Raw genomic sequence first — 26,390 nt, 5'->3', positions numbered from 1 at the left:
CAGAAACTCATGGCTCACAAATATGTGACATCTATCCTGGTTGAATTTGAAGAGATTTTCTGACTCGACTCCTTTGCTATTTTAAGATTACTTCTTAAAAGAGCAAAATTCAGCTGCCATGAGTGAGTTAATAAACTTTTAAAGAGTAGCACTTCTGAAAGGTATCTTTTTTTTGTAACTGAACTATTTATTACTTCAATCATCAAGATTATCACTTGGCGAATGACACTCATTGAGTAATTAATATTAAGTTTATAAAATTCCCCTCAAATTGTGAGTATCTTGCAGGGAAAAGGATGTCATTGTTCAGTCGGGGATTTCCTGAATAAACAAACCCTTATAAGAAATTCTGTCTGGAAATCCCCACTCTGGGTAATAATCAAAAGCAAAATGAAAGAATAAAAGTTTACATTATTTGACTGCTTGGCTCACTCTCATCACAATCCTCCACACTCAATGAAAACCATGGACTGATTTCTCAATAGTCTATGGAGGTGAGTCTGGGGGGGGGGTGGGTGGGTGCCCATAACGAGAGGGAAATCCTGTCAGGCTGATCCCATGACATCTTCCCACCTGCACAATGCAGGAGTAGGGTGACAGTGTGAATGATTATCCATATGGCTGTGATGGGTAACTGATTAAGCCCTTTGACCTTACAGCAGCCATTGCAAGGGAAACCTTTCGCACCAGGAGGCCAGCTATGGAATGATGGCAGCCTCCTGCTAGCAGGCTGGATAGACACCAAAGCCAGCAATTCCATTCAATGTGGAAGGCACTGCTCCAAAGATTAGCTGCAACCGTAGCTTGCAGAGGGCATTCCTTCTCGTGTCTGACAGCCCTGACCATTCCGGCCCTCTTATCGGGACTGGCAGGCAGGAACGATGGGCACTCTCAAGCCACCCTACATACCTCAGGAGCAGCAACCTCTGGTGGTGGAGCTGCTGATTGGACAGCCTCCTCCCCACCAGAGCACTGCTTCATGATGATGTGACTGTAACTGTCTTGAGTGGGAGATCTGAAACAGACGCCTTCAAAATCTGACTGGCATCAAGCTGTGAGGTTATCCACTTCAGTAGCTAAAATAGGAAGGCAGATTATTATTTGAATGGGTGTAAATTGAGAGAGGTGGATACTCAGTGAGATCTTGGTATCCTTGTGCATCAGTCGCTGAAAGCAAGCACGCAGGACAGCAGACAGTAAAGAAGGCAAATGGTATGTTGGCCTTTGTAGCCAGAGGATTTGAGTACAGGAATAGGGATGTTTTACCTCAGTTGTACAGGGCAATGGTAAGGCCATACCTGGAGTATTGTGGGCAGTTTTGTTGTCCTTCTCTGAGGAAGGATGTCCTTGCTATAGAGGGAATGCAGCAAAGATTTACCAGGCTGATTCCTGGGATGGCAGGTCTGTCATATGAGAGGAAAAATTGGGTAGGATTGCATTAATTGGAGTTTAGAAGAGTGAGAAGGAATCTCATGGAATATTATAAAATTCAACAGGGTTAGACAGGATAGATTTAGAAAGAATATTCCGATGGTGGGGTAGTCCAGAACTAGGGGTCATAGTTTGAAGATTAGGACTCAGGTGAGGAGAAATTTCTTCACCCAGAGAGTGGTGAATCTGTGGAATTCACTACCACAGAAAGTAGTTGAAAGCAAAACATTGCGTGATTTCAAGAAGAAATTAAACACAGCTCTTGGCGCTAAAGGAATCGAGGGATGTGGGGGGAGGTGGGATCAGGATATTGAATTTGGTGATCAGCCATGATCATAATGAATGGCAGGGCAGGCCGAAGGGCTGAATGACCACCTCCTGGTTCTATTATCTATGTTTCTTTGTTTCAAGCAAGGCCTCATACTATTTACAAACTACCTGACAGTGTCCATTCATCTCAAAGATCAACAGGCCTCTTTTGTCAGTCTCGTTGGAAAACTCTAACCTCCATTGCCTCCATATCAAAACTAAACTGACCACCACATACACGATCTACAGTTTAAAGATAGAACAACGAACAAAGAAGAGAAGTACAGCACAGGAACAGGCCCTTCGGCCCTCCAAGCCTGTGCCGATCATGATGCCCTAACTAAACTAAAAGAAACTTATGCCCTTACTCGGTCTGTATCCCTCTATTCCCTCCCTATTTATGTACCCATCCAGATGCCCCTTAAATGTTGCTAATGTATCTGCTTCCACCACCTCATTTAGCAGCGCATTCCAAGCACGCACCACTCTCTGCGTGAAAAACATCCCCTGCACATCTCCCTTAAACTTTCCCCCTCTCACCTTGAACCTATGTGCCCCCTTGTAATTGACACTTCCATCCATGGGAAAAAGCCTCTGACTATCCACCCTGTCTATGCCTCTCATAATTTTGTAGACCTCTATTAAGTCTCCCGTCTGTCTCTGTCTTTCCTGTGAAAACAATCCTAGTTTATTCGGCCTCTCCTCATAGCCAACACCCTCGAGACCAGGCAACATTCTTGTGAACCTTTTTTGAACTCTCTCCAAAGCTTCCACATTCTTCTGGTAGTGTGGTAACCAGGACTGCATGCAATACTCCAAATGCGGCCTAACCCAGGTTTTATATAGCTGCAACATGATTTCCCAACTCCTGTACTCAATGCCCCGGCTGATGAAGGCAAGCATGCCACATGCCTCCTTAATCACCTTGGCCACCTGTGTTGTCAATTTTAGGGAACTGTGGATCTGCACTCTCAGATCCCTCTGTATGTTAATGTTCCTAAGAGTTCTGCCATTAACAGTATCATTCAAACCTAAATTTGATCCTCCAAAATGCATCACCTCACATTTGTCTGGATTAAACTCCATCTGTCATTTCTGCGCCCAAGTCTCCAATTTGTCTATATTCTGTTGTATCCTCTGACAATCCTGGGCACTATCAGCCACTCTGCCAATCTTTATGTCATCTGCAAACTTACTAATCAGACCTCCCACATTTTCCTCCAGATCACTTATATATACTACAAACAACAGAGGTCCCAGCACTGATTCCTGTGGAACACCTCTAGGTACAGATCTCCATTCTGAAAAACACCCTTCCACCGCTACTCTCTGTCTTCTATAACCAAGATGTGGAGATGCCGGCATTGGACTGGGGTAAACACAGTAAGAAGTCTAACAACACCAGGTTAAAGTCCAACAGGTTTATTTGGTAGCAAAAGCCACTGACTTATTCTATAACCAAGCCAGTTCTGTATCCATCTAGCCAGTCCACCCCAAATCTCATGTGATTTTAGTTTTTATACCAGTCTGTCAGGTGGGTCCTGGTGGATGCCTTACTAAAATCCATACAAACTACATCCACAGCCCTTCCCTCATCAATTATTTTTGTCACCTCTTCAAAAAACTCAAGCAAGTTGGTGAGACATGACCTTCCCTGTACAAAACTATGCTGCCTGTCATTAACTAGTCCATTTTCTTCCAAAAGAAACTGCAGTGTTATTGTCCAATCTGCACCAGACTTGCAAGCCATTCTCGATCTCTTCAAGTCTGCATACAAGAAACATGGTCTGTCCTTGAATACTGCCAAAACAAAATCATTTCAAACCAAACGATTGTACATCGACTCAGCTGCACAAGTACAGCACTTCTTCCAACTATGGTAGCGTCTGTTTGACAACATTCTGCCGGTCAGCGAATGTCCCAGTTTACAGAGCAGTTATTCTCACCTCAATCCCTCTCCTGCAGTGAGACTTAGACCATGTCTCAGTGGCACATTAGAGCACCAGTGAAATTCCATTATCAATGTCTCTGCCACATGCTCTGGACTCAATGGCAGAACCATCAAACAAATGCTGAGTATCCTCCTCAAAGTCAGCTCCACAAGCATTAAAGTAAACCTCCTGCAAAATCAACTCTGATGGATTAGACACACTGTTTGTCTTCAAAGCCCTGTTTTCTCATCTCTCCAATGACCAGCATTCCAGGGGAAGACAAAGAAAAATGCTTAAAATACATTCTACAGCTCTCCTGCCAGCTATCTTTAATTTCTTAGGACTTCCGGAGGTGATCTTTAATTGTTTGTCTCTTCCACATTGCTTTCTGGACCCCATTGTGGGAACTTGTGGGTAGCCCTGACATAAATGATTGGGAGAAGCTTGCTAGCAATCATTCAGAATGGTGGCACTTAGTCCATCAAGCTGGATCGTGTTTTGAGTCCCAATGTCTTAATGGTGAGGCAGAGCAGCAGCAGTGAAAGGAAGGAAAGGAAACAAACCCTACACTCCAGATGTCTCTCCCTCATGGGATGCCCTGGTCCATGTACACAAAGGTCTGTGGTTCAAGAATTGGTCACATGAATACCCATTGCAGAAACCCGCTAACCTAATCAGCCTCCATCATCTCTACAGGAGATTACAGTTCAGTTTTTGCATTGCAAATATTCCTTCGATGGTGCGACATTCCATTCTTTCTGGACATATTGGTCCAGTCTAATACAAATAAGAATTCCAGCAAGTGGTTACTTTATGTCTCAGCTAGATTTGCTTATATGGTCATGATCTTACGACCTCGTCCCACTTGTTATTGGGCGAAGTGGTACGATCAGGTAAGAGGTGAAAAATCAGAAACTTGCCCGTTTTCTCACTTCCCCTGATCGTACTGGCCCTGTTTCGCCAGCGAAATTGGCTTTGCACACAAGAAGGCCCAATATGGTAAATTGCAGGAGCCAAGTTTGTGGCAGAGAAACAGTTTTCAGTTTCTTGCTAGGGTTGCTCAAAGACAGAAGTCTGCAAGCTGCTCTGAAAATCAAAATCTCTCTGAAAGCTTCAAGGCTGTTAATATAATTTGTAGCAAGTATGCCTGGGATTGCTAACTGTATTTAAAGTGGCATTTAAGTCTAAAGGAATGTTGCTAACTTGGAACTGAAATAGTGATAAGTTAGTAATTAGAGTTAATTCATTTCATTTTTAAATTATTGCGCAACTGTCAAAAGTTAACCTGCTTCATTTTGTTAGATTCATACTTAAACTGTGTTCAGAGATGATTTACTGGACTAATACTTGGAATGGATGGGTTGTCTTATGAGGAAAGGTCAGTGAGGTTAGGGTTGTATCCACTAGAGTTTAGAAGAATAAGAGGTGACTTGATCAAAACCTTTAAGATCTTGAGAGGTATTGACAGGATGGATGTGGAGAGTATGTTTCCTCTTGTTGAAGGGTTTAGAACTGGGGCCACTGTTTAAAAATAAGGGGCTGCTCATTTAAGATGGAGATGAAGGGAAATGTTTCCTCTCAGAGGGTCATGAGTCTCTAGAACTCTCTTCCTCAAAAGGCAGTGGATGCAGAAGCTTTTAAGGCATAGCTAGATGGATTTTTGATTCACAAGATGGTGAAAGGTTGTCAGGATAGGTAGGAATGTGGGGTTGAGTTTACATTCAGAACAGCCAGGATCTTATTGAATGACAGAGCAGGCTCGAGGGGCCTACTCCTGCAGTAACAATTCATTGCATGAAACTAATTTGACTATTTTACCTGAATATTTTCAGATAAAACGCAAAGATGTGCTGGTTAGGTGGATTGGCCATGCTAAATTGCCCTTTAGTGTCAGGGGGACTAGCAGGATAAATTCATGGGGTTGTGGGGATAGGGCCTGGGAGGGATTGTGGTTGGTGCAGGCTCGATGGGCCGAATGGCTTCCTTCTGCACTGTAGGATTCTATGATTCTATGAATTCAGGAAAAGATGAACACCTAAAAATCAGGAGTCTTGTTCATATAAAGAAACAAAATATTGCCAATTCAAACAAAAGTAGCTTGTTTTCAAAATCTATACAATATTAAAATGATCCTGTATTAACTATATTAGATTGCACAAATCCTGAATTGCCTTGTATGCTATCCTTTTTATCTTTCAGCTTTCTGGTAAAACTGTATTCTACAGCAATGTAAATAAAAGCCACAGTGACATATAATTCTAGCTAAAAATGATAAGTATTGATTTTGAAAGTGGTTTATTTTCTGAATGTGATAAGATAGGCTGAGATTCAGCAAATATTATGACACCCTTTCTATTAGCTGTTGACAGCTAATGTTTAAATAGTACAATCAGATATTCGGTGCGCCATTGAGAAAATGTCAAAGTGTGCATCACTGTTTCTATTATTACTTTATACTGACACTTTAGCATCACCCAGAATTCTCAAGATGGGACAAGTAACACACTATCAAATGCTATAACTACTTACATCCAGCAGTCAGGTGTTCAATGTTATCATTGGACTCTTAATCCAAAAACTCAGGTAATATTCTGGGGATGTGGGGGGGGGGGGGGGGGGGGGGGGGGGGTGGGGGGTGGGGGGTGCGGGGTGGTGGTGGTGGTATGGAGAGATGGTGGAATTTGAATTCCATTTAAAAAAATCTGGAATTAAGAATCTAACAATGACCATGGAACCATTGTCGATTGTCAGAAAAATCCAGCTGGTTCACTGATGTCCTTTAGGGAAGGAAATCTGCCGTCTTTACTTGGTCTCACCTACATGTGACTCCAGAGCCACAGCAATATTGTTGACTCTCAACTGCCCTCTGAAGAAGGGCAAACTAGGGATGGGCAATAAATGCCAGCCAGCCAGTGATGCCCATATCCCACAAATGAATGAAAAAAACATCAGAAGATCCCATAGGAAAAATCTCACATATGATAGGTCAGCTTCAGTGATATGTGAGTCAACTCCACAGGCGTGATAAACTAATGACCATTGGTCTCTCAATTTAAATCTTGGAAACATTGATTTTTGTCTCGAAGCTCTGAAACTCAGTAAAAGGTTTCCATTTTAGCCATTGTAAATATTAATGAGTTCTCTAGACACTTGCGAGCCTATTTTATATTGAGTAGCGTTTAATCAAGATATTAATTATCAAGGAAAATGGCCAATAAAAAGAATTAAGAACTGGATTTTGATGCAAGTCCATTTTAGATCTAATAAAAAATTAATTGCTCATCATTCTTGTAACCATGACACCATGAAGAAAAATTAGATTCCAGCCCGATACGTGGCATTACTTCTTTGAACATCTCATTACAAGCAAAGAAGAACTTTGATCCGCAGTAGTTCATTTATTCAGAAGCCTCTCATTGCAGCATCTGATTAATTCTTAAATAATTTCAGGGCTTTCAATCTCATTATTCCCACTATTTAATTTAATGTAATAGTTTGGATTTAACTTGAACCATTTACTATCTTATCCTTTAAAACAAAGATGAGGAGAAACTACTTCTCTCAAAGGGTCATGATGCGGAGATGCCGGCGTTGGACTGGGGTGGGCACAGTAAGAAGTCTCACAACACCAGGTTAAAGTCCAAGTTATTTGGTATCACAAGCTTTCAGAGCGCTGTTCGTTCATCAGGTGAGTAATCCGGTGTTGTGAGACTTCATACTGTCTCTCAAAGGGTGGTGAATCTGTGGAATTCACTACCCCGGACTGTGGTGGATGCTGGGACATTGAGTAAATTTAAGGAGGAGATAGACAGATTTTTAATTAGTAGTGGGTTGAAGGGTTATGGAGAAAGGGCAGGAAAGTGGAGTTGAGGCCAAGATGAGGTCAGCCACGATCATATTGAATGGTGGAGCAGGCTTGAAGGGCTGAATTGTCTATCCTGTTCCTAATCCTTATGTTCTCTTCGGTTCAACTGAGAAATCCTAAACCTTTGGAAATTTGCAAGCCATTGTATACAATTCATTTTCAAAGTGTTTGATTTGTTAATTAATATATTACTGTCAGTGCAACATGTTAGATTTTCACACGCAAGTGACATATTCACAGTTGTAACAGAGGTCTACCTCCAGGGTTCAAAATAGTGTGGGGTTAACACTGACCTGATAATAGGTGGAACTATGGATTGGTTGCAAATGACAGAAGTGCAGAAACTAATTGAAGGAATAAATTATTTGTGATTTTGAAATGTCAATAGGATAATGTGTAAGGTGTTTTTGCTTTTGTTCTATCCAAATATTAAAACCTAAATGTGCAGTTCATGGGTGGAATTGACTGTGGGGTTAAATGTGGGGAAGGTGTGGGGTGGACAGCCTTCCTGACTCACCCTCTCCACCCCAGATAAAATTAGAGTGGGAAAAGTTAAGATGTCCGTTCGCATCCTTCGACCAGTTGAAGCTCTTCACAGTCCACTTAAAGGCCTCTTTCCCGCTGTTGCGGGGGTGGGGGATGGGGGGGGGGGGAGGGGTGCTGCTGCTGCTGGGTCTAAAGAGCTGCTGCCTTTCTGATTGGAGGCTGAATCTTTACTTCCAAAGGTTGGGAACCCCAACAGCAGGCAGGTAAATGTCTGAATAGGATTTAATCATGTCAGGGCTCCAGAAAGTGGCCAAAGCAGGGTTGTCACTGGCTCTCTGCAGTATGTTCATGAAATTCAGCCGCATATTTGGTGTGACTTGTTTACCTTGCTCTGAAGGCCATTATAAAAAGTAACATAATATCTAAAGTTTATGGGATAAATATTTGCATATTTAATCAATTCGCTTACCATTTACATGGAAAAAACTAGACTAATGTAGACCTAAAGTCTGCAAACTTTGGGATTGCATACATTTAGCATAATGAAGTTATTTACAGCAAATGGTATAAAATATTTACACTACCTTGATAAACTGAACTAGTTCAGATCTGTAATGGGCGGTACAGTGGTTAGCACTGCTGCCTCACAGCGTCAGGGACCCCGGTTCAATTCCAGCCTTGGGTCACTGTCTGTGTGGAGTTTGCACATTCTCCCTGTGTCTGCGTGGGTTTCCTTCGGGTGCTCCATTTCCTCCCACAGTCCAAAGATGTGCAAGTTAGGTTGATTGGCCATAACAAATTGCCCTTAGTGTGTGTCAGGGGGATTGGCAGGGTAAATATATGAGGTTATGGGGATAGGGCCAGGATGGATTGTTGTTGGTGCAGGCTCAAGGGGCCAAATGGCCTCCTCCTGAAATGTAGGGATTTTATGATATAATACAATCTGTAATAGTTGCATGGGTAGAAGACAAAAAATGGAGTTCTAGGTAATGCAGTGAGTTTGCACAGGCCTATAGCTTGAGTTCAGATCAGACTGATGGGAAAGTTGCATTATAAAATATGTTTGAGTACAAACCTAGTTACTATTTGACATGCGCCCACAGTACAAAACTGTCAACATATTGACAGATTCACTCAGAGAGCCATAACAATAGGTGGTGCAGGAAACTTTTGTGTTCAATTCCTTCCAAGCTGTGCAATCTAAGGTTGGGATGTACTATGATTAGAATTTTTGCTCACGCAATATTTCTCCCTGATGTCAGTGGTGTGATTTTTATGAGTTGCAATTCAAAGATAAACCTACTCATATCACTCTTCACAGAGCCATTGCTGCAGTTTCCATTTAGCAAATAGCCAGATATGCAATATTTCAATTGAAACCATGTACAAATACATCAGGTCATCACTTCCATTGGGATATTCAGCTCAATCAATTTTAGCTGCTCCTGTTTGCCGTTGCACATTGTTTTTATACTAAAAAGAATCAAATACTTGCTTGGCAACAGTCCTATTGAAATCATAGAAACTCTACGGTACAGAAAGAGGCCATTCGGCCCATCAAGTCTTCACCGACCACTATCCCACCCAGGCCCTATCCCCATATCCACCCACTAATCCCTCTAACCTGCGCATCTCAGGACACTAAGGGCAATTTTTAGCATGGCCAATCAACCTAACCCGCACATCTTAGGACTGTGGGAGGAAACCGGAGCACCCGAAGGAAACCCACGCAGACACGAGGAGAATGTGCAAACTCCACACAGACAGTGACCCAAGCCGGGAATCGAACCCAGGTCCCTGGAGCTGTGAAGCAGCAGTGCTAACCACTGTGCTACCGTGCCGCCCTCATTCAATACATTGAATCTGTATTGTATTAGGATTTCCCCATCGGGCCAATGAAGGAAGGACCAAAAATGTTTCATTTAAAAAAAATTTCTACTTTAACACAAATCCAAACCAACATAATTTAAATATGAGTAAAAATCCAAATTATACTGCAAACAAAAAGGTGAATTTCATGATAATGGGGCGCAGACCAAGTACGCAGGGGAAGCTGGCTTCCGAATGCTTCAGCGCAATCACGTAGGGCGCCCCGATCTCCTGCTGAACAGGGAGATCTCCTCCCACATCCCCCACCAACATTGGAAGTTGCATTAAATCCTATGGAACAATCCCATTCAGCAGAATTCCAATTTATTGCCACTGAAATAGAAAACAAAACCATACAGAAAATGGAAAATGAGTGTAATTGTTGGAACCTTTCAATGGTGATTATGAGACACTGAGTTCATCATAACAATGCTGTGGAAAGCTAATGTGAATGACAAGTCTTCAGGTAGGCCTTTTTATAGCACCGTACATTTTAATGGGTTGGGTCCCAGGGGGAAAAAAAAACCGCATGCTCTTAATGTTTATTTGCTTGGAATACATTTATTTGCAGAGTGAAACATGACAAGTATGTACCTCCTAACTGTTTACATACACTTTCTTCATACACACCTATATAATTATCCAATCAACGCCCTCCATCTGTATATACTTAAACTCAATTACAATTAACACTCATAGTCAGAGCATCTAAACGGTCTCTAGTCGATGTGAACTCGCTGGTGTGTCAGCAAGTTAGATGAATGAGTAAAACCTTTCAAACACTCAGAGAAAGTGAATGGCCTCTCCCCAGTGTGAACTCGCTGGGTGTCTGCAGGTTGAATGAATAAGCAAATCTCTTAATGTGTCCATGCTGTTCTCAGAGAAAGAAAAACCTCATAATTTGTTAGATATGATCCACTAAACAGCAATTTACAGAAAATAATTTCACATTCGGAATTTGATGATGGCGGCACAGTGGCACAGCTGCCTCACAGTTCCAGGGACCTGGGTTTGATTCCGGCCTTGGGTAACCGTCTGTGGAGTCTGCACATTCTCCCTGTGTCTGAGTGGGTTTCCTGGGCTTCCTCCGGATGCTCCGGTTTCCTTCCACAGTCCAAAGATGTGCAGCAAAAACAGAAAGTGCTGGAAAATCTCAGCAGGCCTGACAGCATCTGTGGGGAGAGAATATAGCCAACGTTTCGAGTCACGAAGGGTGATCTAGACTCGAAACGTTGGCTCTATTCTCTCCCCACAGATGCTGTCAGGCCTGGTGAGACTTTCCAGCATTTTCTGTTTTTGTTTCAGATTCCAGCATCTACAGTATTTTGCTTTTACCAAGGATGCGCAGGTTAGGTGGATTGGCCTTGGTAAATTGACCCTGTAGGTTAGATAGTAAATGTGTGGGTTACAGAGATAGGGCAGGGGAGAGAGCCTGGGTAATTTACTCTGTCAGAGAGAATGGGCCGAATGGCCTCTTCTGCGCTGTAGGTATTCTATGACACGGCATGCTGTAAAACTTGCTAACAAACCAGCCATTAACTGATTAGATGTAAAGAAACTGAAAGACTGGAGAAACTACTGAAAGTGAAAGAGATATAACAATGAGAACTGTGAGAGCAATACATTTGGAAGGGGCTTTTCTTAGTTTCACTTTGTCCAGGGACACAGGGAACGCTTGCTGCTCTTTGTTGGGGTGTTATTTTTCAGGGCAAAAACGGATACAATGGTGAGTAACATGAGCTTTCATTACATTTTTATCGGAATGACTCTTTTTATAAATTGAATCAGCTAATTATAGAAGTGTAAGAGCTTAAATTTGAAACCCTGTAATTTATGTGCTGTGACAGGCACCCATCTCGGGTGTATCTCTGCATTATTACATATCATTACCTGCATTTTTCTGAGTGTTTTACTGACTGTATTTTTTTGAATTCTTCTGTCTTGGTATCAGGATATTTTGTATATGCCTCTTTCTGTTTTACAGGCTGTCTGTGGATGCGGCCTACAACTTAACCTTTCACCATTAAATCATTGAAGCTATTTATTGTCACAAAGCAGTTTTTTCGTGTTTACTTATTTATAGATTTTTATTCTAAAATTAATGCTGTAAACAATGCAAGTGGTGAAACAAAATGGAGTATTGACATTTGTTGCCATGGTGGCAAGGTGGTTAGCACTGCTGTCTCACAGCGCCAGAGACCCGGGTTCAATTCCCGCCTTGGGTGACTGTCTGTGCGGAGTCTGCACACGTTCTCCCCGTGGCAGTGTGGGTTTCCTCCGGGTGCTCCGGTTTCTCCCCATACTCCAAAGATGTGCAGCTAAGGTGGATTGGCCATGCTAAATTGCCCCGGAATGTCCCAGGATGTGTTTGTTGGGGATTAGCGGTTATGGGGATAGAGCCTGGGTAAGATGTCCTGTCGAAGAGTTGGTGTGGACTTGATGGGCCAAATGGCGTCCTTCTGCATTGTTGATTCAATGATTCTATGATAAAGTGAGTGGAGTCCTTATGGCTTTCTCATCTGCATTCTTAATCAGAAGATAGGCTTCTCCACAAGTGAAGGGAAAGTAAACTGGGGGTAGAGTAACCAAAGGTTGTTGGTGGGCCAATGTTCCTCTGGCAGAAAACAGAAAATTCATGTTGATGGAGCCTTGAACAACTCAACTCAGTCTCTTGACTGCAGGAAGGCTGTGACCTGGAAACAGCTGTGCAGAGAAAACAGAGGACTTTTAAATTAGTATGAAAATTGTGAGCAATGCTGTTACGCCGGCAATATATCAATGCAGATATAGCCAGTCTGCACTTAACAGATTTATTGAACTAGTTTACAAGATCACAAAATATGTCCCGACAGTACATCCCAGTAAACTCTACAATTCTCTCACTGCTGCTGTTGTTTCTTAAATGTTTTTCACCATCACCACTGTATTTGGTAGTCCATTCCAAGCATTGATCAATCTATCTGATGTATTTCTTAAGATCACTTGTTATCTGTTACTAATTTGAACTGGTGTCCTCTTGCCCTACTTCAATGTATTAAATTAAAATAAGACTTTTTCTATGCAGCTTACTTTGTACACCATCTCAGATACTGACACCGTGTGTTACTGAGTGGTTAGTTTAGAGGCAGAATTCACGCTTAGAGTCATCGAATCATAGAGGTTTACAGCATGGAAACAGGCCCTTCAACCCAACTTGTCCACGCCCCCCTTTTTTTTAACCACTAAGCTAATCCCAATTGTCCGCGTTTGGCCCATATCCCTCAATACCCATCTTACCCATGTAACTATCTAAACGCTTTTTAAAAGACAAAATTGTACCTGCCTCTACTACTACCTCTGGCAACCTATTCCAGACACTCACCACCCTCGGTGTGAAAAAATTGCCCCTCTGGACCCTTTTGTATCTCTCCCCTCTCACCTTAAACCTATGCCCTCTAGTTTTAGACTCCTCTACCTTTGGGGAAAGATATTAACTATCTAACTCAGTGGTTCCCAAACTTTTTTCACTGGGCTGCACTTTCGGAATAAAAATTTGCTTGTGCCACACCAAATTTTTTATTGATAAGAAATACATTCAAAAACAAAAAAAAACAACTCCGAGCAGTGCTTGATTCATAACATAGAACACAACTACTTTATAATATGATCATGGAACATCCAGAAAGTATAAAACAATGCTTGTTCAAACCATGTTTAAATGTTTCTTTGATTGTCCTTGAATCTTCCCGCCACATTTGCCATCCTCCTTCGCCGCACCAGTGTGGCGCGCGACACCCTTTGGGAACCACTGATCTAACTGATCTGAACCCTTCATTGTTTTATAGACCCCTATAAGATCACTCCTAAGTCTCCTATGCTCCAGAGAAAAAAGTCCCAGTCTATCCAGCCTCTCCTTATAACTCAAACTATCAAGTCCCGGTAGCATCCTAGTAAATCTTTTCTGCATTCTTTCTAGTTAATTAATGAGACACTAGGCACAAATATATAAGAACAAGAGCAAAGGCAGGGTGCTGGGTGCCAGCTAGCCAGAGGGCGAGATCGCACACTGTTTCCACTGTAGAGGAATCAAAGGAGGACTAGCGGGTCAGGCTACAGGAAAAGGATGATGTGCATACACACCAAATGTTGGTGCTTTGGAAAATGTGCCGGAAAAACCGACATTCAATGTCAAAAATCATGGACCAATTTAGGATTGTGTTTTCCACAGGTCTCGGAGTCCACCCTTTACAATAAATAGAGCAAGTGGTCAACCATCAACACAGTTGTTGAACTAACCATGACATAGCTGAGCTCCCATGATAGCACAAACAGTAGCCACCCAACATCTGGTTGCTGCAGTGGGCGGTTAGACTGCGACTATCCTGGTTTTGGATATCAATGTTCCTTGAGGCTTCCAAGACCCAGAAATCTGTTCTCAGATAGACTCTTAATAACATGTTGAAGCATGTTTTAAAATAATAGTTCTCTCAGACTCAGTTTCTCAAGATCATTAAGGAATCAGTAACATATTAGCTCAATCAGTAGGTTCAATATTTAGCCTAAAAATCCTGAATTTGTGTCTTGTTAGCTACCCCGAAGTCGAAATTGAAGCAATATTTACAAGGCAACAATTAGCTTGGGTATGGCCTGGGAAATGACTCAGGATTCTTTCTTCTTAAGGCAGTGAGATCTGCTGAAGTGCATGTGCAGACATTGAATCAGAGTATATTCGGTGATGAATCCACAGTAGAATAACTGGTAATAGCCTAGGCTCAGATGAAGCTGATTGACGTATGAAAGAGCTGCCAGCCCATATGGATCAGTGCTTTCTGAAGAGGACAGCAGCAAACTGAAACAAAAGTGTTGTGGTTGATGTGCTCATGTGGTGTCAAACAGTGGTTACTCCTGAGAATTAAGCCTATACTTTCCCACAGATAAATGTTTAAAGTTCTTCTACTTCTTGGAACTGATGAAGCTCTTGGAGGGGGGCGGCACAGTGGTTAGTACTGCTGCCTCACAGCGCCAGGGACCCGGGTTCAATTCCAGCCTTGGGTGACTTTCTGGGTGGAATTTGAACATTCTCCCTGTGTCTGCGTGGGTTTCCTTCGGGTGTTCTGATTTCCTCCCACAGTCCAAAGATGTGCAGGTTAGATTGATTGGTCATGATAAATTGCCCCTTAGCATCAGAGGACTAGCAGGGTAAATACATGGGGTTAAGGGTATAGGGCCTGGGTGGGATTGTTGTCAGTGCAGGCTCAATGGGCCGAATGGCCTCCTTCTGCACTGTAGGGATCTATGAAGTGGAGATGCCGGCGTTGGACTGGGGTGAACACAGTAAGAGTTTTAACAACACCATCTGATGAAGGAGCAGCGCTCTGAAAGCTAATGGTATTTGCTACCGAATAAACCTGTTGGACTTTAACCTGGTGTTGTTAAAACTCTTACTGGGATCTATGAATCCAGAATAGGTTTGTTCAGGGAAGTACCTTAAATTACCCAGAATTTTAACTGGATCTGAATGTGAAACCAACATCTCTGTGGATATTGTGAGTTATTGTTTATCATGTGATTGCATTGCAATGAAAGACAGACAATACTAAAAACTTCCTTCTAAATAAAAGTGACTAAAAACAAAATTCCGAGAACAGGAGGTTTAAGCACAGGACTTGGTGAGAGTTGGGTGAATCTGCTGAACAAGCCAGCTCGCTGAACTAAGTGAAGATGGGAATTTGGTGCCAAGGGGGAAAGGGGATGCTAAATAATTAAAGCAAAGGACAACAGAGTAAATATAAAAACGAACCCAAATAATTAATCAGATTCAATCGGATAAAATTAAATTCACAAAATAGAAGTTACCAACATTGAAGGGATCTGAATTAAATCATATAAAATCTGGCAGACATAAATAATAAATAAATAAGAAATAGGAATAAAGCAATAATAAACTAAAGACATAAATATTTGATTTGATTTATTATTGCCACATATATTGAGATACTGTAAAAAGTATTGTTTCTTGTGCGCTATACAGACAAGACATACTTTTGATAGAGTATATAGGGGAGAAGGAAAGGAGAGGGTGCAGAATATAATGTTACAGCCTTAGTTAGGGTGTAGAGAAAGATCAGCTTAATATAAGGGATTCAAAAGGCATTCAAAAGTCTGATGGCAGCAGGGAAGCTGTTCTTGAGGCAGTTAGTATGTGATCTCAGACTTTTATATCTTTTTCCCAATGGAAGAAGGTGGAAGAGAGTATGTCCATGGTGCGTGGGATCCTTGATTACGTTGGCTGCTTTTCCGAGGCAGCGGGAAGTGTATATGGAGTCAGTGGATGGGAGACTGGTTTGCATGATGGACTGGGCTATGTTCACAACCCTTTGTAGTTTCTTGTGGTTTTGGTCGGAGCAGGAGTCATATCAAGCTGTGATGTATCTGGAAAGAATGCTTTCTATGTAGGCATACTGTAGGGAGAGCTGAGAGCTATTGCTTTCAATGCCAATGCCTTAGTGGGAACTGCAGGATGCTTCATCCCTCCAGTTGCTCAAACTCAAATTCAGGGATTCTGCGCTTGAGCAGCAGAATAGACTGCAGCGGTTCAAGAAGGCAGCTCACCACCACTTCTCAAGGGCAATTTCAGATAGACGATAAATGCTGGCCCAGCCAGCGATGCCTGCACCCTGAGAATGAATTAAAAAGCGCTGCTGCACTGCATAAGGAAGACCGAGAATTTCTTTGGGTGTAAGTTCCCGGAATGTCGGAGATTGGTATACTGCAGCAACGGAGATTTCAGGAGGATAGTGGGTGGGTGACCATTTAGCAAGGAATGTGGAAACATGGCACGCAAGAATCTTTTGGGAATGTGACATCCTTGAACCAGTTTTCAGTGCTGAATATCCAGTCAGGGCGATGAGTGTAGTTTAGAGCACAACTTTGGGGTAAATGACCACACAGGAGCACAACAAAGAGCAGAAATGCAGCATTCATTGGGGATGCAATAGTTACGGGATAGCCGGCTGTTTCTGCAACTGCTGACATCTATCTTGCTTTGTGTGTTGCCTCCCTGGAGCTGGGGTAAAGCCTGTAAAGGGTTGAAGCCCTTCAGATGGAGTAAAAGAGAAAGACTTCAAAGATAGTAATCCCTGTAATAATTTGAGTACTGTTTGTCTGTGAATGTAGAAGATGTGTGATAAAATAGTTTACCATGTGGCTCGACCAATGGTGTAGGAGGGAGGGGTTCAGATTCAAGGAGCGTTGGAATAAAAAGATTGATAGTAACTAAGCAAAATGGCTCTTGAATGGGGTGATAGTTCAAGTACAGAGTAGAAACATTTCCACAAAGGGTGTAAGAAGGACACCAAAGGCAGCCCTTGAAGATGTCAGAACTAGTGGAGAAGGCTGTTATAAAAGGCATAAGAAAACATTTATACTATTTCCTCCTCATAAAATTGTCACTCAAACAAGGCACACAATCCTCTCATAGCCGTGTAAACAACTCCCATTGAGACAGATCCATTAGTGGAAGTTGGAACTCTGCCAAGCAATAATAATGAGATTACTTTATGCAGAGTTCAGTACAACAGACTCCTTGAAGTTGCCTGACCAGACTTTCACTCATCTGCTCCATTATTTTTAAAGGGCAATGGAGTTTCAATCAGAGAAGTCTTGCAACTGTTCAGTTCTACCAAGTTTGAATGGAATTTTGGAGATTAAGCAATTGTGCTGAATTTACCAGATGACCCATTTACATCACATTTTTAATGTAGTTGAATGCAGAAGAGGACCGTATCCACTGGATGAAGGACCATAATGCATGCAAACAGTTGCACAATACTCATCAATTTAATTGACATTTTTCTTTTATGGATAGAGACCTCTGGTCAATCATTCCATCGAAAACATTCCTAAAACATCAACACACCATTATCACATATGAAGTTGGCAAAACCTTTTAAACTTATCTGTCAAGGGGTTCACAATGCTATGGCAGGCTTCCCCCAACTTACCTAGTATGGTTCCCACATCATTCAGGAATCCACTTCCACCAGTGTCAGGAAAAATTGAATTTGCAGCAAACATTTAAATTGAGACTCTGGCATTACTTTATGTGGGCCCCAGGCTGTGAGCAGCCACATTTTGCACCCTGGGGAAAATGGTATCTATTAGGAATTGAAAGGTAAGTTTAAAAATTGGCGGCACAGTAGCACAGTGGTTAGCACTGCTGCTTCATAGCGCCAGGGACCCAGGTTCGATTCCCGGCTTGGGTCACTGTCTGTGTGGAGTTTGTACATTCTCCCCGCGTCTGCGTGTGTTTCCTTCGGGTGCTCCGGTTTCCTCCCACATTCTGAAAGACTGCTGGTTAGGTGCATTGACCTGAACAGGCGCCGGACTGTGGCGACTAGGGGAATCTCACAGTAACTTCATTGCAGTGTTAATGTAAGCCTTACTTGTGACTAATAAATAAACTTTAAATTGTGGGCCTGCATGCCTCTACTTTGGGCCTCCCGATGTGTGTTCTCTAAGCATTGGGATGAGAAAATTACATGAATCTTTGGGCCATTGATGATGAACATGTAAGCATAGTTGTTTAATATTAATATAAATACACATGTATTTGTTTTTACAGGCGAATGCTGGACAGGCGCTGAATTATGATTGGAGGAACTTATGTAAGTTTTGTATAAGCTATGCCTCCACAAACTAAATCGACAGGGGCTAGTACTAGGATCACTGCTTTTCTTGATATATGTTCATGACCTGCATTCTGGGTACAATTTCAAAACTTTCAGGTGACACAAAACTTGGAAGTATCCTGAACAGTGAGGAACATCATAATGGACTTCAGTAAGACATAACCAGGCTGGTGGAATGGGAGGACACCAGGCAGATGAAAATGAATGCAGAGCAATGTTAAGTGATACACTTTGAATGGAAGAATGAAGAGTAGCAATGTAAAATAAAAGATACAATCCCAAAGGGAATGGAACAATGGGAGACTTGTGGATATGTGTGCACAAATTGTTGAAGGTGGAAAAGGCAGGTTGGGAATGCAATTTAAAAGACATATTCAATCCTGTGCTTAATGTAGGAAATCAAGGAAGTCGTGGGGAACCTTTCCAAAACACAGGTTTGGTCTCAATTGGAAATATTTGCCAAAAACCTCTGACTTAATCCACAGCTAGGATTCTCCAGTGCTGCTGCAGAGAATGGAGTTTTGGCTGAGCACCAGATTCTCCATTCTCGCTGGCAACGGGGCGGGTATGGATGAGATCTGAGAATCCTGCCCGTTGTGTTCAGTCCTGGGTACAAGGGGTCAGGAAGGATGTGAAGGCTTGAGAGAGTGAGTGCAGAAATGATTCATGAGATTGGTTGCAGGGATGAACAACATCAGATCAGTCACGTGGATGGACTGGAGAGGCTGGGGTTGTCCTCCTTAAAGATGAGAAAGTTGAGAGGAAATTTGGTGGCAGTTCTCAAAATCATGAGGGGCCGATACAGAGTACATCGGGAGAAATTACTTACATTGGCAGAAGGTTTGAGAACCAGAGGATACAGATTTGAGGTAAATGGCAAAAATCAATATGAAGAAAAGCTTTTTTCACACAGCGAGTGGTTAGGGTCTGGAATGCACTGCAGGAGTGTCTGGTGGAGGCAGATTCAACCATGGTTTTAATAAGGAAATTGTATATCTGAAGAGAAAATAATTTGAAGGACTATAAGGAATTGGGAGGGAACATGGGTCTAGCTGATACTATATATTAGAAGGAAAGAAAGCGGCACGGTGGCACAGTGGTTAGCACTGCTGCTTCACAATGCCAGGGACCTGTGTTCGATTCCCCACTCTGATCACTGTCTGTGTTTGCACTTTCTTCCCGTGTCTGCATGGCTTTCCTCCGGGTGCTCCAGTTTCTTCCCACAGCCGAAAAATGTGTGGGTTAGGTGGATTGGCCATGCTAAATTGCCCCTTAGTATCTGGGGGACTAGCTAGGGTAAATGCATGGGGTTATGGGGATAGGGACTGGGTGGGATTGTGGTTGGTGCAGACTCGATGGACCGACTGGCCTCCTTCTGCACTGTAGGATTCTATGATCTATGAAAGATAGACTTAATTATTTCTATGCCTTAATATAAACTCTCAACAAATTCCAAAGGTGGGATTAAATTTAATTACGTTTTCTCTGTCATAAACAGCACAAGACAGTAGCTATATCATGTGTGTGCAACTGTGGTAAGCTCTTTGGATGAATGGCGGAACTCATTAAAATCACTCATTGGAAAGTCCTATTAATTCACAGCTAATTTTGTCACTTTTGTCAGTTTTGAAAGTTCATATTGTGAGAGAATGACTGTGAATTCCACTATTTGCTGCTACCTATCCCTTTATGCAACATTGCTGTGATCACTTAAAAACAAAATTATCACTTTAATTCTTTAATTCCATTTCCAGATTTCCAGTCATATTCAACTCAAAGCATTAACTCTATTTCTCTCTCCATAGATGTTGCCAAATCTGCTGAACCTTTCCAGCATTTTCTGTTTTTATTTCAGATTTCCACCATCCTCGGCACTTTGCTTTTTAGTTTAATTCTTTGGGCCTGATTTTACCATTTTGAGTCTAAGTGCCGAATCTGGGCGTCAAATAGATCCGAGCCTGGAATCCTCTTTCCAGCGTGCCCATACGCTTTTTGCCGGCTCCGGTCCGATTTGCGCTGTGGGCGGAGCTTAGCGCTGCTGGACCGATCGGAGCTCTGAGCTGCGCATGTGCAGTTGGAAAAAAAATCTGAAGCAGCGCGCCCGGGTGCGAAAGAAAAAAACAGAGAGAGCGGCTCTCTGACCCAGATCATCTGGCGGGGGGGGGGGGGGGGGGGGGGGGGAGAGAGGAAGAGAGGGGGCGGGACCCAGATCACCCTCTGCGGGGGGTGGGGGGGGATGGGAGGAGGAGAGGGGGTGGGACCCAGATCACCCTCTTGGGGGGGTGTGAGGGTGGGGGGGGGAGGAGGAGAGGGAGTGTGACGGGTCCATCTGGTTCACCAAGTCAGTTACAATACTGCGTTCAGCATCTACTGAACCATCTTGGATACAAAGGATAATGGCATTAGGGTTCTGCATGTAAGCCTTGCTTATGCTAAAAATTATATCCTTGGTGTCGCAGCCATTCCTGATGTTACAGTACTGATAACACCAGGAAGACCGACCAGTATCATTCATTATCCTTTGTATCCAAGATGGTTCAGTAGATGCTGAACGCAGTATTGTAACTGACTTGGTGAGCTAGATGGACCCACAAGGCAGAAAGACCGCCTTTGTGTTGACCAAAGTGGATCTAGCTGAGGAACATACAGCTCATCTTGCTAACAGAAGGATGGTGGAGGGAGACCAGCGATCGAGGTAGGTTGGGGGTGTGCTCTGCCGGGGGGGGCCTGCCTCCCAGGGGGGTCTGATCCGGGGGGAGGGGTCTGCTGGGGTGGTTAGCGGGGGGGTCCGCGAAGTATGGCTGAGGAGGATGGTGACTTCACAAGGGCAGAGAGGGCTTTGGAGGTTCCCCTGCAGAATAGAAATCCGCTTCGAACTTTTATTCTGCAGGTCGCTAAAAGCGCAGATCCGGAACGGGCTAGAAGACGGTAAAGTGGGATTTGGCGGTAGGGTTGGGCGCGCAGTTCATTAAGTCAATTCAAATGCATGCTAATGCATTTAAATCGTCGGGCCGCCTGATTCGGGCGCGGGCCGGACCCGCGCCCGAATCGGGTGTCGGTAAAGCCGCGATCTGCTCGGAATTGGGTGCAGATCGCGGTATAGGCCCGACGCCCAACTTTCCTGCGATTTCGCGCCCGAAAATGGGCGTGAAGTTTTGGTAAAATCGGGCCCTTTGTTAGCATTAATTTAAATCATCACAAACGTGGATGGCAAATTAAAGGAGAGATCATTTCACTGAAAAATGTTTGGCAAGCCATTCTTTCAGAGTGAATGAGAGAGGGAGTCAGGGAAGGATAATAAAAGCAAAATACTGACTCGAAATGTTGGCTCTGTTCTCTCTCCACAGATATTGTCAGACCTGCTGAGATTTTCCAGCATTTTCTGTTTTTATTGTAGGGAAGGATAGACCTTGGAAAAGCAAACAACATAAAAGTGAAAAGCAGAGCCAGATCATTGAGACAGTATTACAGGAAGCATATGGTGCAGGAGAGGTTTACCAGGATGGTGCCTAGATTGGAGGGTGTGAGCTATATGGAGAGGCTGGACAAACTAGAGTTGTTTTCTCTGGAGCAGCAGATGCTGAAGGGAGACCTGCTAGAACTCTATAAAATTATGAGAGGCATAGATAGGATTGATAGTCAGAAACTTTTTCCTAGTCTAATGCTAGGGGGCATGCACTTAAGATGGGAGGGGGAAAGTTCAAAGGAGATGTGAGGGGCAAGTTTTTACAGAGAGTGGTTGGTGTCTGGAACATGCTGCCAGGGGTGGTGGTGCAGGCAAATAGGATAGGAGTGTTTAAGGGGCTTTTTGAAAAGCGGGGCAGCATGGTGGCACAGTAGTTAGCACTGCTGCTTCACAGCGCCAGGGACCCGTGTTCACTTCTAGCCTCAGGTCACTGTCTGTGTGGAGTTTGCACACTCTCCCAGTGACTGCGTGGGTTTCCTCCGGGTACTCCAGTTTCCTCCCACAATCCAAAGATGTGCAGGTTAGGTTGATTGGCCGTGCTAAATTGACCCTGGTATCAGGGGGATTAGCAGGGTAAATATGTGGGGCTAAGGGGATAGGGCCTGGGTCGGATTGTGGTTGCTGCAGACTCGATGGCCGAATGGCCTCCTTCTGAACTCATGGGATGCCATGTTATGCAAGCAATAGAGAGATATGGACCAAGGGCAGGCAAAACAGAATTAGTTTAATTTGGCATCATGTTCAGCACAACATTGTGGGCCAAAGGGCCTGTTCCTGTGCTGTACTGTTCTGTCTAATACATCTATTTCCACCCTGACTATGGCACGTGCAAGTGATCTGATGTGCTTGTGCAGTGATTCAAGTTGTTATGCTCCATGTTCATAAATAACTAATAAAACATTTGTCTGACATATTTTTCATCACGAGGATTCCACTTTTATAATCCTTATTTTATAATGCCTCGTAAGCTCTCTCTTACTGCTCTCTTTAAAGATGATCCCATTTTGTGATCACTAGTGCACAGGTGAAGTCCTAACTAATCTAAGAGCTTTCTCAGTCCTAAATTTTGCATTTCACAACAGAATCACGGATAATATATTCACACTGCAGACATTACAGTGTGGTACTAGTGCTACGGAGGATCAGAACATTGGTGAAAATGTCAACTGTTTAGCATTATTAACTTGTTCACAAGTTATGAATGATTAGCAATAATTGGATATTTACGAATAATCTAGTTAATCTTTTGACTTCACCCATGTTAAAGAGCAGACATTATACAGCACCCCCTTATTTTGGAAATTGTAAGTTATTTACATATATTTACCTTCAGCTTATGAAGAAGTTTATAGAACTATGGGTGGAAAGATTGCAAAGCGACAGAAGATGCCGAACCTAAAAAGCATTGTAAAGGAACTCGTCACTGAAGATGGTTGCAAAGTCTACCTGGTTGGCACCATTCACTTCAGTAAGCAAAGCATACAAGATGTACGAGAGGTAAAATAAACATGACATAAGACTTGCAGACAAGATCTGCAGCAAATTTAAAAGAAACATTAATCAAAAGTGAAAGAAATCATATTCATGTTCACTTACAATTCATGTTTCGATGATAGTGCAGCATTGTGGACAAATGAGCTCCTATTGTTGAGTCATTATTGACTTTTGTTCAACATCACTGTTTTTATGCTTTGATACGTGAGGGGGAGTTTCCAGGTATATTGTTGCCCTGCAGTTTTTCTGCATTAGTTATGATATAAAGATAAGTACTTGTCATGAACTGCAACAAACAAAATTCTTTTCATGTGATGAACTACTATTTCTTTTATTAATTCATTCATGGGATGTGGGCAATCCTGGCTAGGCCAGCATTTATTGGCCATCCCTAATTACCCACAAGAAGGTGGTGGTGAGCTGCCTTCTTGAACCGCTGCAGTCTATGTGTCATAGATACATCCACAGTGCTGTTAGGGAGGGATTTTCAGAATTTTGACTCAAGGACAGTAAAGGAATGGTGATATATTTCCAAGTCAGAATGGCGTGTGACTTGGAGAGGAACTTCGAGATGATGATGCCCCATGCATTTTCTGCCCTTGTCCTTCTAGGTTGTAGAGGGGGTGGGTTTGGAAGGTGCTGTTGAAGGACCTTTGCTGAGTCCCTGAAATGCATCTTATACATAGCACTTTGTTAAGTGTTTCCTACTATCAGCTTTCACAATCATGAAAAGTATTACATGTATGTGGTGAACCATTGTTGGTTCCCACCAGGTAGTGCTGAGCCAGGGTCTGGCCAGTACTATGAGTCTGTATATATGTTACTGTTGGGGTTAGGGTTGGGCTGTTCTACATGTTACTGTTGGAGTTAGGGTTGGGCTGTTCTACCTGTAATATAGTTCTTATGGTACATCCCAGTCGGGCTCCGCCTCCTGGGAGAGGTATAAAGGTCACTGCTCTGTCTGGGACCCTTTAGTCTGGGATCGTGTATTATATATGGTAGCTCTATTGTTGTAGTCAATAAAAGCCTTTATTTCCCCGAGTACCTCTAGCCTCGTGAGTTATATCGCGCATCAATGTAAAAACATTTTTAACTGCAAATTATCTTGCTAATCACAACATTGTCACTATTAGAGAACAAACTATGGCTAATTGGCTAATGCCAATAGTTCCTGAATGAATTAATTATAAAAGAAATACATTTATTTACTGTGTTTTTTCTAAAATATTTGATTTGATTTATTATTGTTACATGTATGAACAAACAGTGAAAAGTATTGTTTCTTGCGCGCTAAACAGACAAAACATACCGTTCATAGAGAAGGAAACGAGAGAGTGCAGAATATAGTATTAGTCATAGCTAGGGTGTAGAGAAAGATCAACTTAATGCAAGGTAAGTCCATTCAAAAGTCTGACAGCAGCAGGGAAGAAGCTGTTCTTGAGTCGGTTGGTACGTGACCTCAGACTTTTGCATCTTTTCCCCGAAGGAAGAAGGTAGAAGAGAGAATGTCCGGGGTGCGTGGGGTCCTTAATTATGCTGGCTGCTTTGCCGAGGCAGCGGGAAGTGTAGACAGAGTCAATGGATGGGAGGCTGGTTTGCGTGATGGATTGGGCTCCATTCATAACCTTTTGTAGTCCCTTGCGGTCTTGGACAGAGCAGAAGCCATATCAAGCTGTGACACAACCAGAAAGAATGCTTTCTATGGTGCATCTCTAAAAGTTGTAAAATAATGCCTTCATGTTGTGTCAGTACTATCAACTTCTGATGCAGATCAAATCCATTTAGCCTGTTGCTACCAAAAAGTTAACTTAATGGATTTATTAAGGCTGAGATGACCTGGTTAAAACTTTTTCTGTCACTAATGGTTGTGCTATGCCTCTCCTGCACTGAGAACAGGATAACGAAGCCTTGCTGCAGGCAACTACACCCCTCTGCCTCCTGCCCAACCCCCTGCCAACCCTACCCACCCTTCCCGAGACCCCATTCATGGAAGGCGCTACCCCTCTGCCCCCCCCCCCCACCCAATGGAGGACAGGGTCTTTATGTCTCATGAAGGAGGGTAGCTCCCCAGCACTGCGACTCCCACCCTGCCCAAGCTGCCTAGCCTCTCCCAAAGAAGGACCCCAGAACCTCATAGATGCAGTACTGCCCCTCTGTTGTGGCACCCACTCAGCTACTGTTTGAACAGTAACCCACACAAACCCTCTCCGCCAACGCCCCCCCCCCCCCGATGGTGACAGTGACCCTTACCCCTGGCCTTGAGCTGCACTTGTGTGCATCCACAGCATTCTCCCTGGTGCCTCTTGCATGTTGGACTTACCTGAGAAATAATGGCCTCCTGTGCGCTCACCTCGACATTCCCCTCGGACGTGACGGTGTTCGGTTCACGTCTATGTAGAGCTGTTGTAAATGGCACCGACATGACATCACGCTGGCACCAGCTGAATGTTTGATGCGGCCTCAATATCCAGAGTGGGTGCTCGCTAATGATATGTTGATGCATTTAAATTAGGTTTGTGCCCTTCCCCGCCCTACTCCATGTCACTCCACTGGCGAGGTAGCTCAAAATTGGAAAACCCGATCTCGGTGGCGAGAATCACGCCTTTCCGAACCCTCTGCATTTTGAGCGTATGCCATCATTCCCGTGGATGTGAATGTGTTCTCAGGATCCCGCCCAGAGTAAGAGGAGGATAGAACAACCATTGATAGTAACAGGACAAGATCCACAGAAATGAATGTTAGTTCACATGATTTCCAGGGTCCAGACTCAGATTCCAATGAGATGTTCTTTCACAAAGGAGTTCAGCTGGCTGAGGACCCAAGCTGTAAAGTTCGCTTTATAGTTGGTGTTGATACTGCAAGCTGAAATT

The 26,390-nt window shown here is 43.2% G+C and overlaps 1 protein-coding gene across 1 annotated transcript in view; it reads left to right on the top strand.

Moving 5' to 3' along the window:
- The first annotated feature begins 11,545 nt into the window (after window positions 1–11,545).
- The window catches only part of LOC144507965 (traB domain-containing protein-like), a 38,102-nt gene continuing 23,257 nt past the window's right edge, over window positions 11,546–26,390 (top strand). The window contains exons 1-3 of the mRNA XM_078235575.1: window positions 11,546–11,617; window positions 18,494–18,536; window positions 23,360–23,523. Of these exons, the coding sequence (XP_078091701.1) occupies window positions 11,615–11,617; window positions 18,494–18,536; window positions 23,360–23,523 (210 nt within the window). The 5' untranslated portion in view covers window positions 11,546–11,614. The remainder of the gene's footprint in view (window positions 11,618–18,493; window positions 18,537–23,359; window positions 23,524–26,390) is intronic.

The sequence above is a fragment of the Mustelus asterias genome, chromosome 19 (genome assembly GCF_964213995.1).
Source record: "Mustelus asterias chromosome 19, sMusAst1.hap1.1, whole genome shotgun sequence".
In the NCBI taxonomy this organism is placed as follows: domain Eukaryota; kingdom Metazoa; phylum Chordata; class Chondrichthyes; order Carcharhiniformes; family Triakidae; genus Mustelus; species Mustelus asterias.
This window is presented reverse-complemented; position numbering and strand designations above follow the sequence as displayed.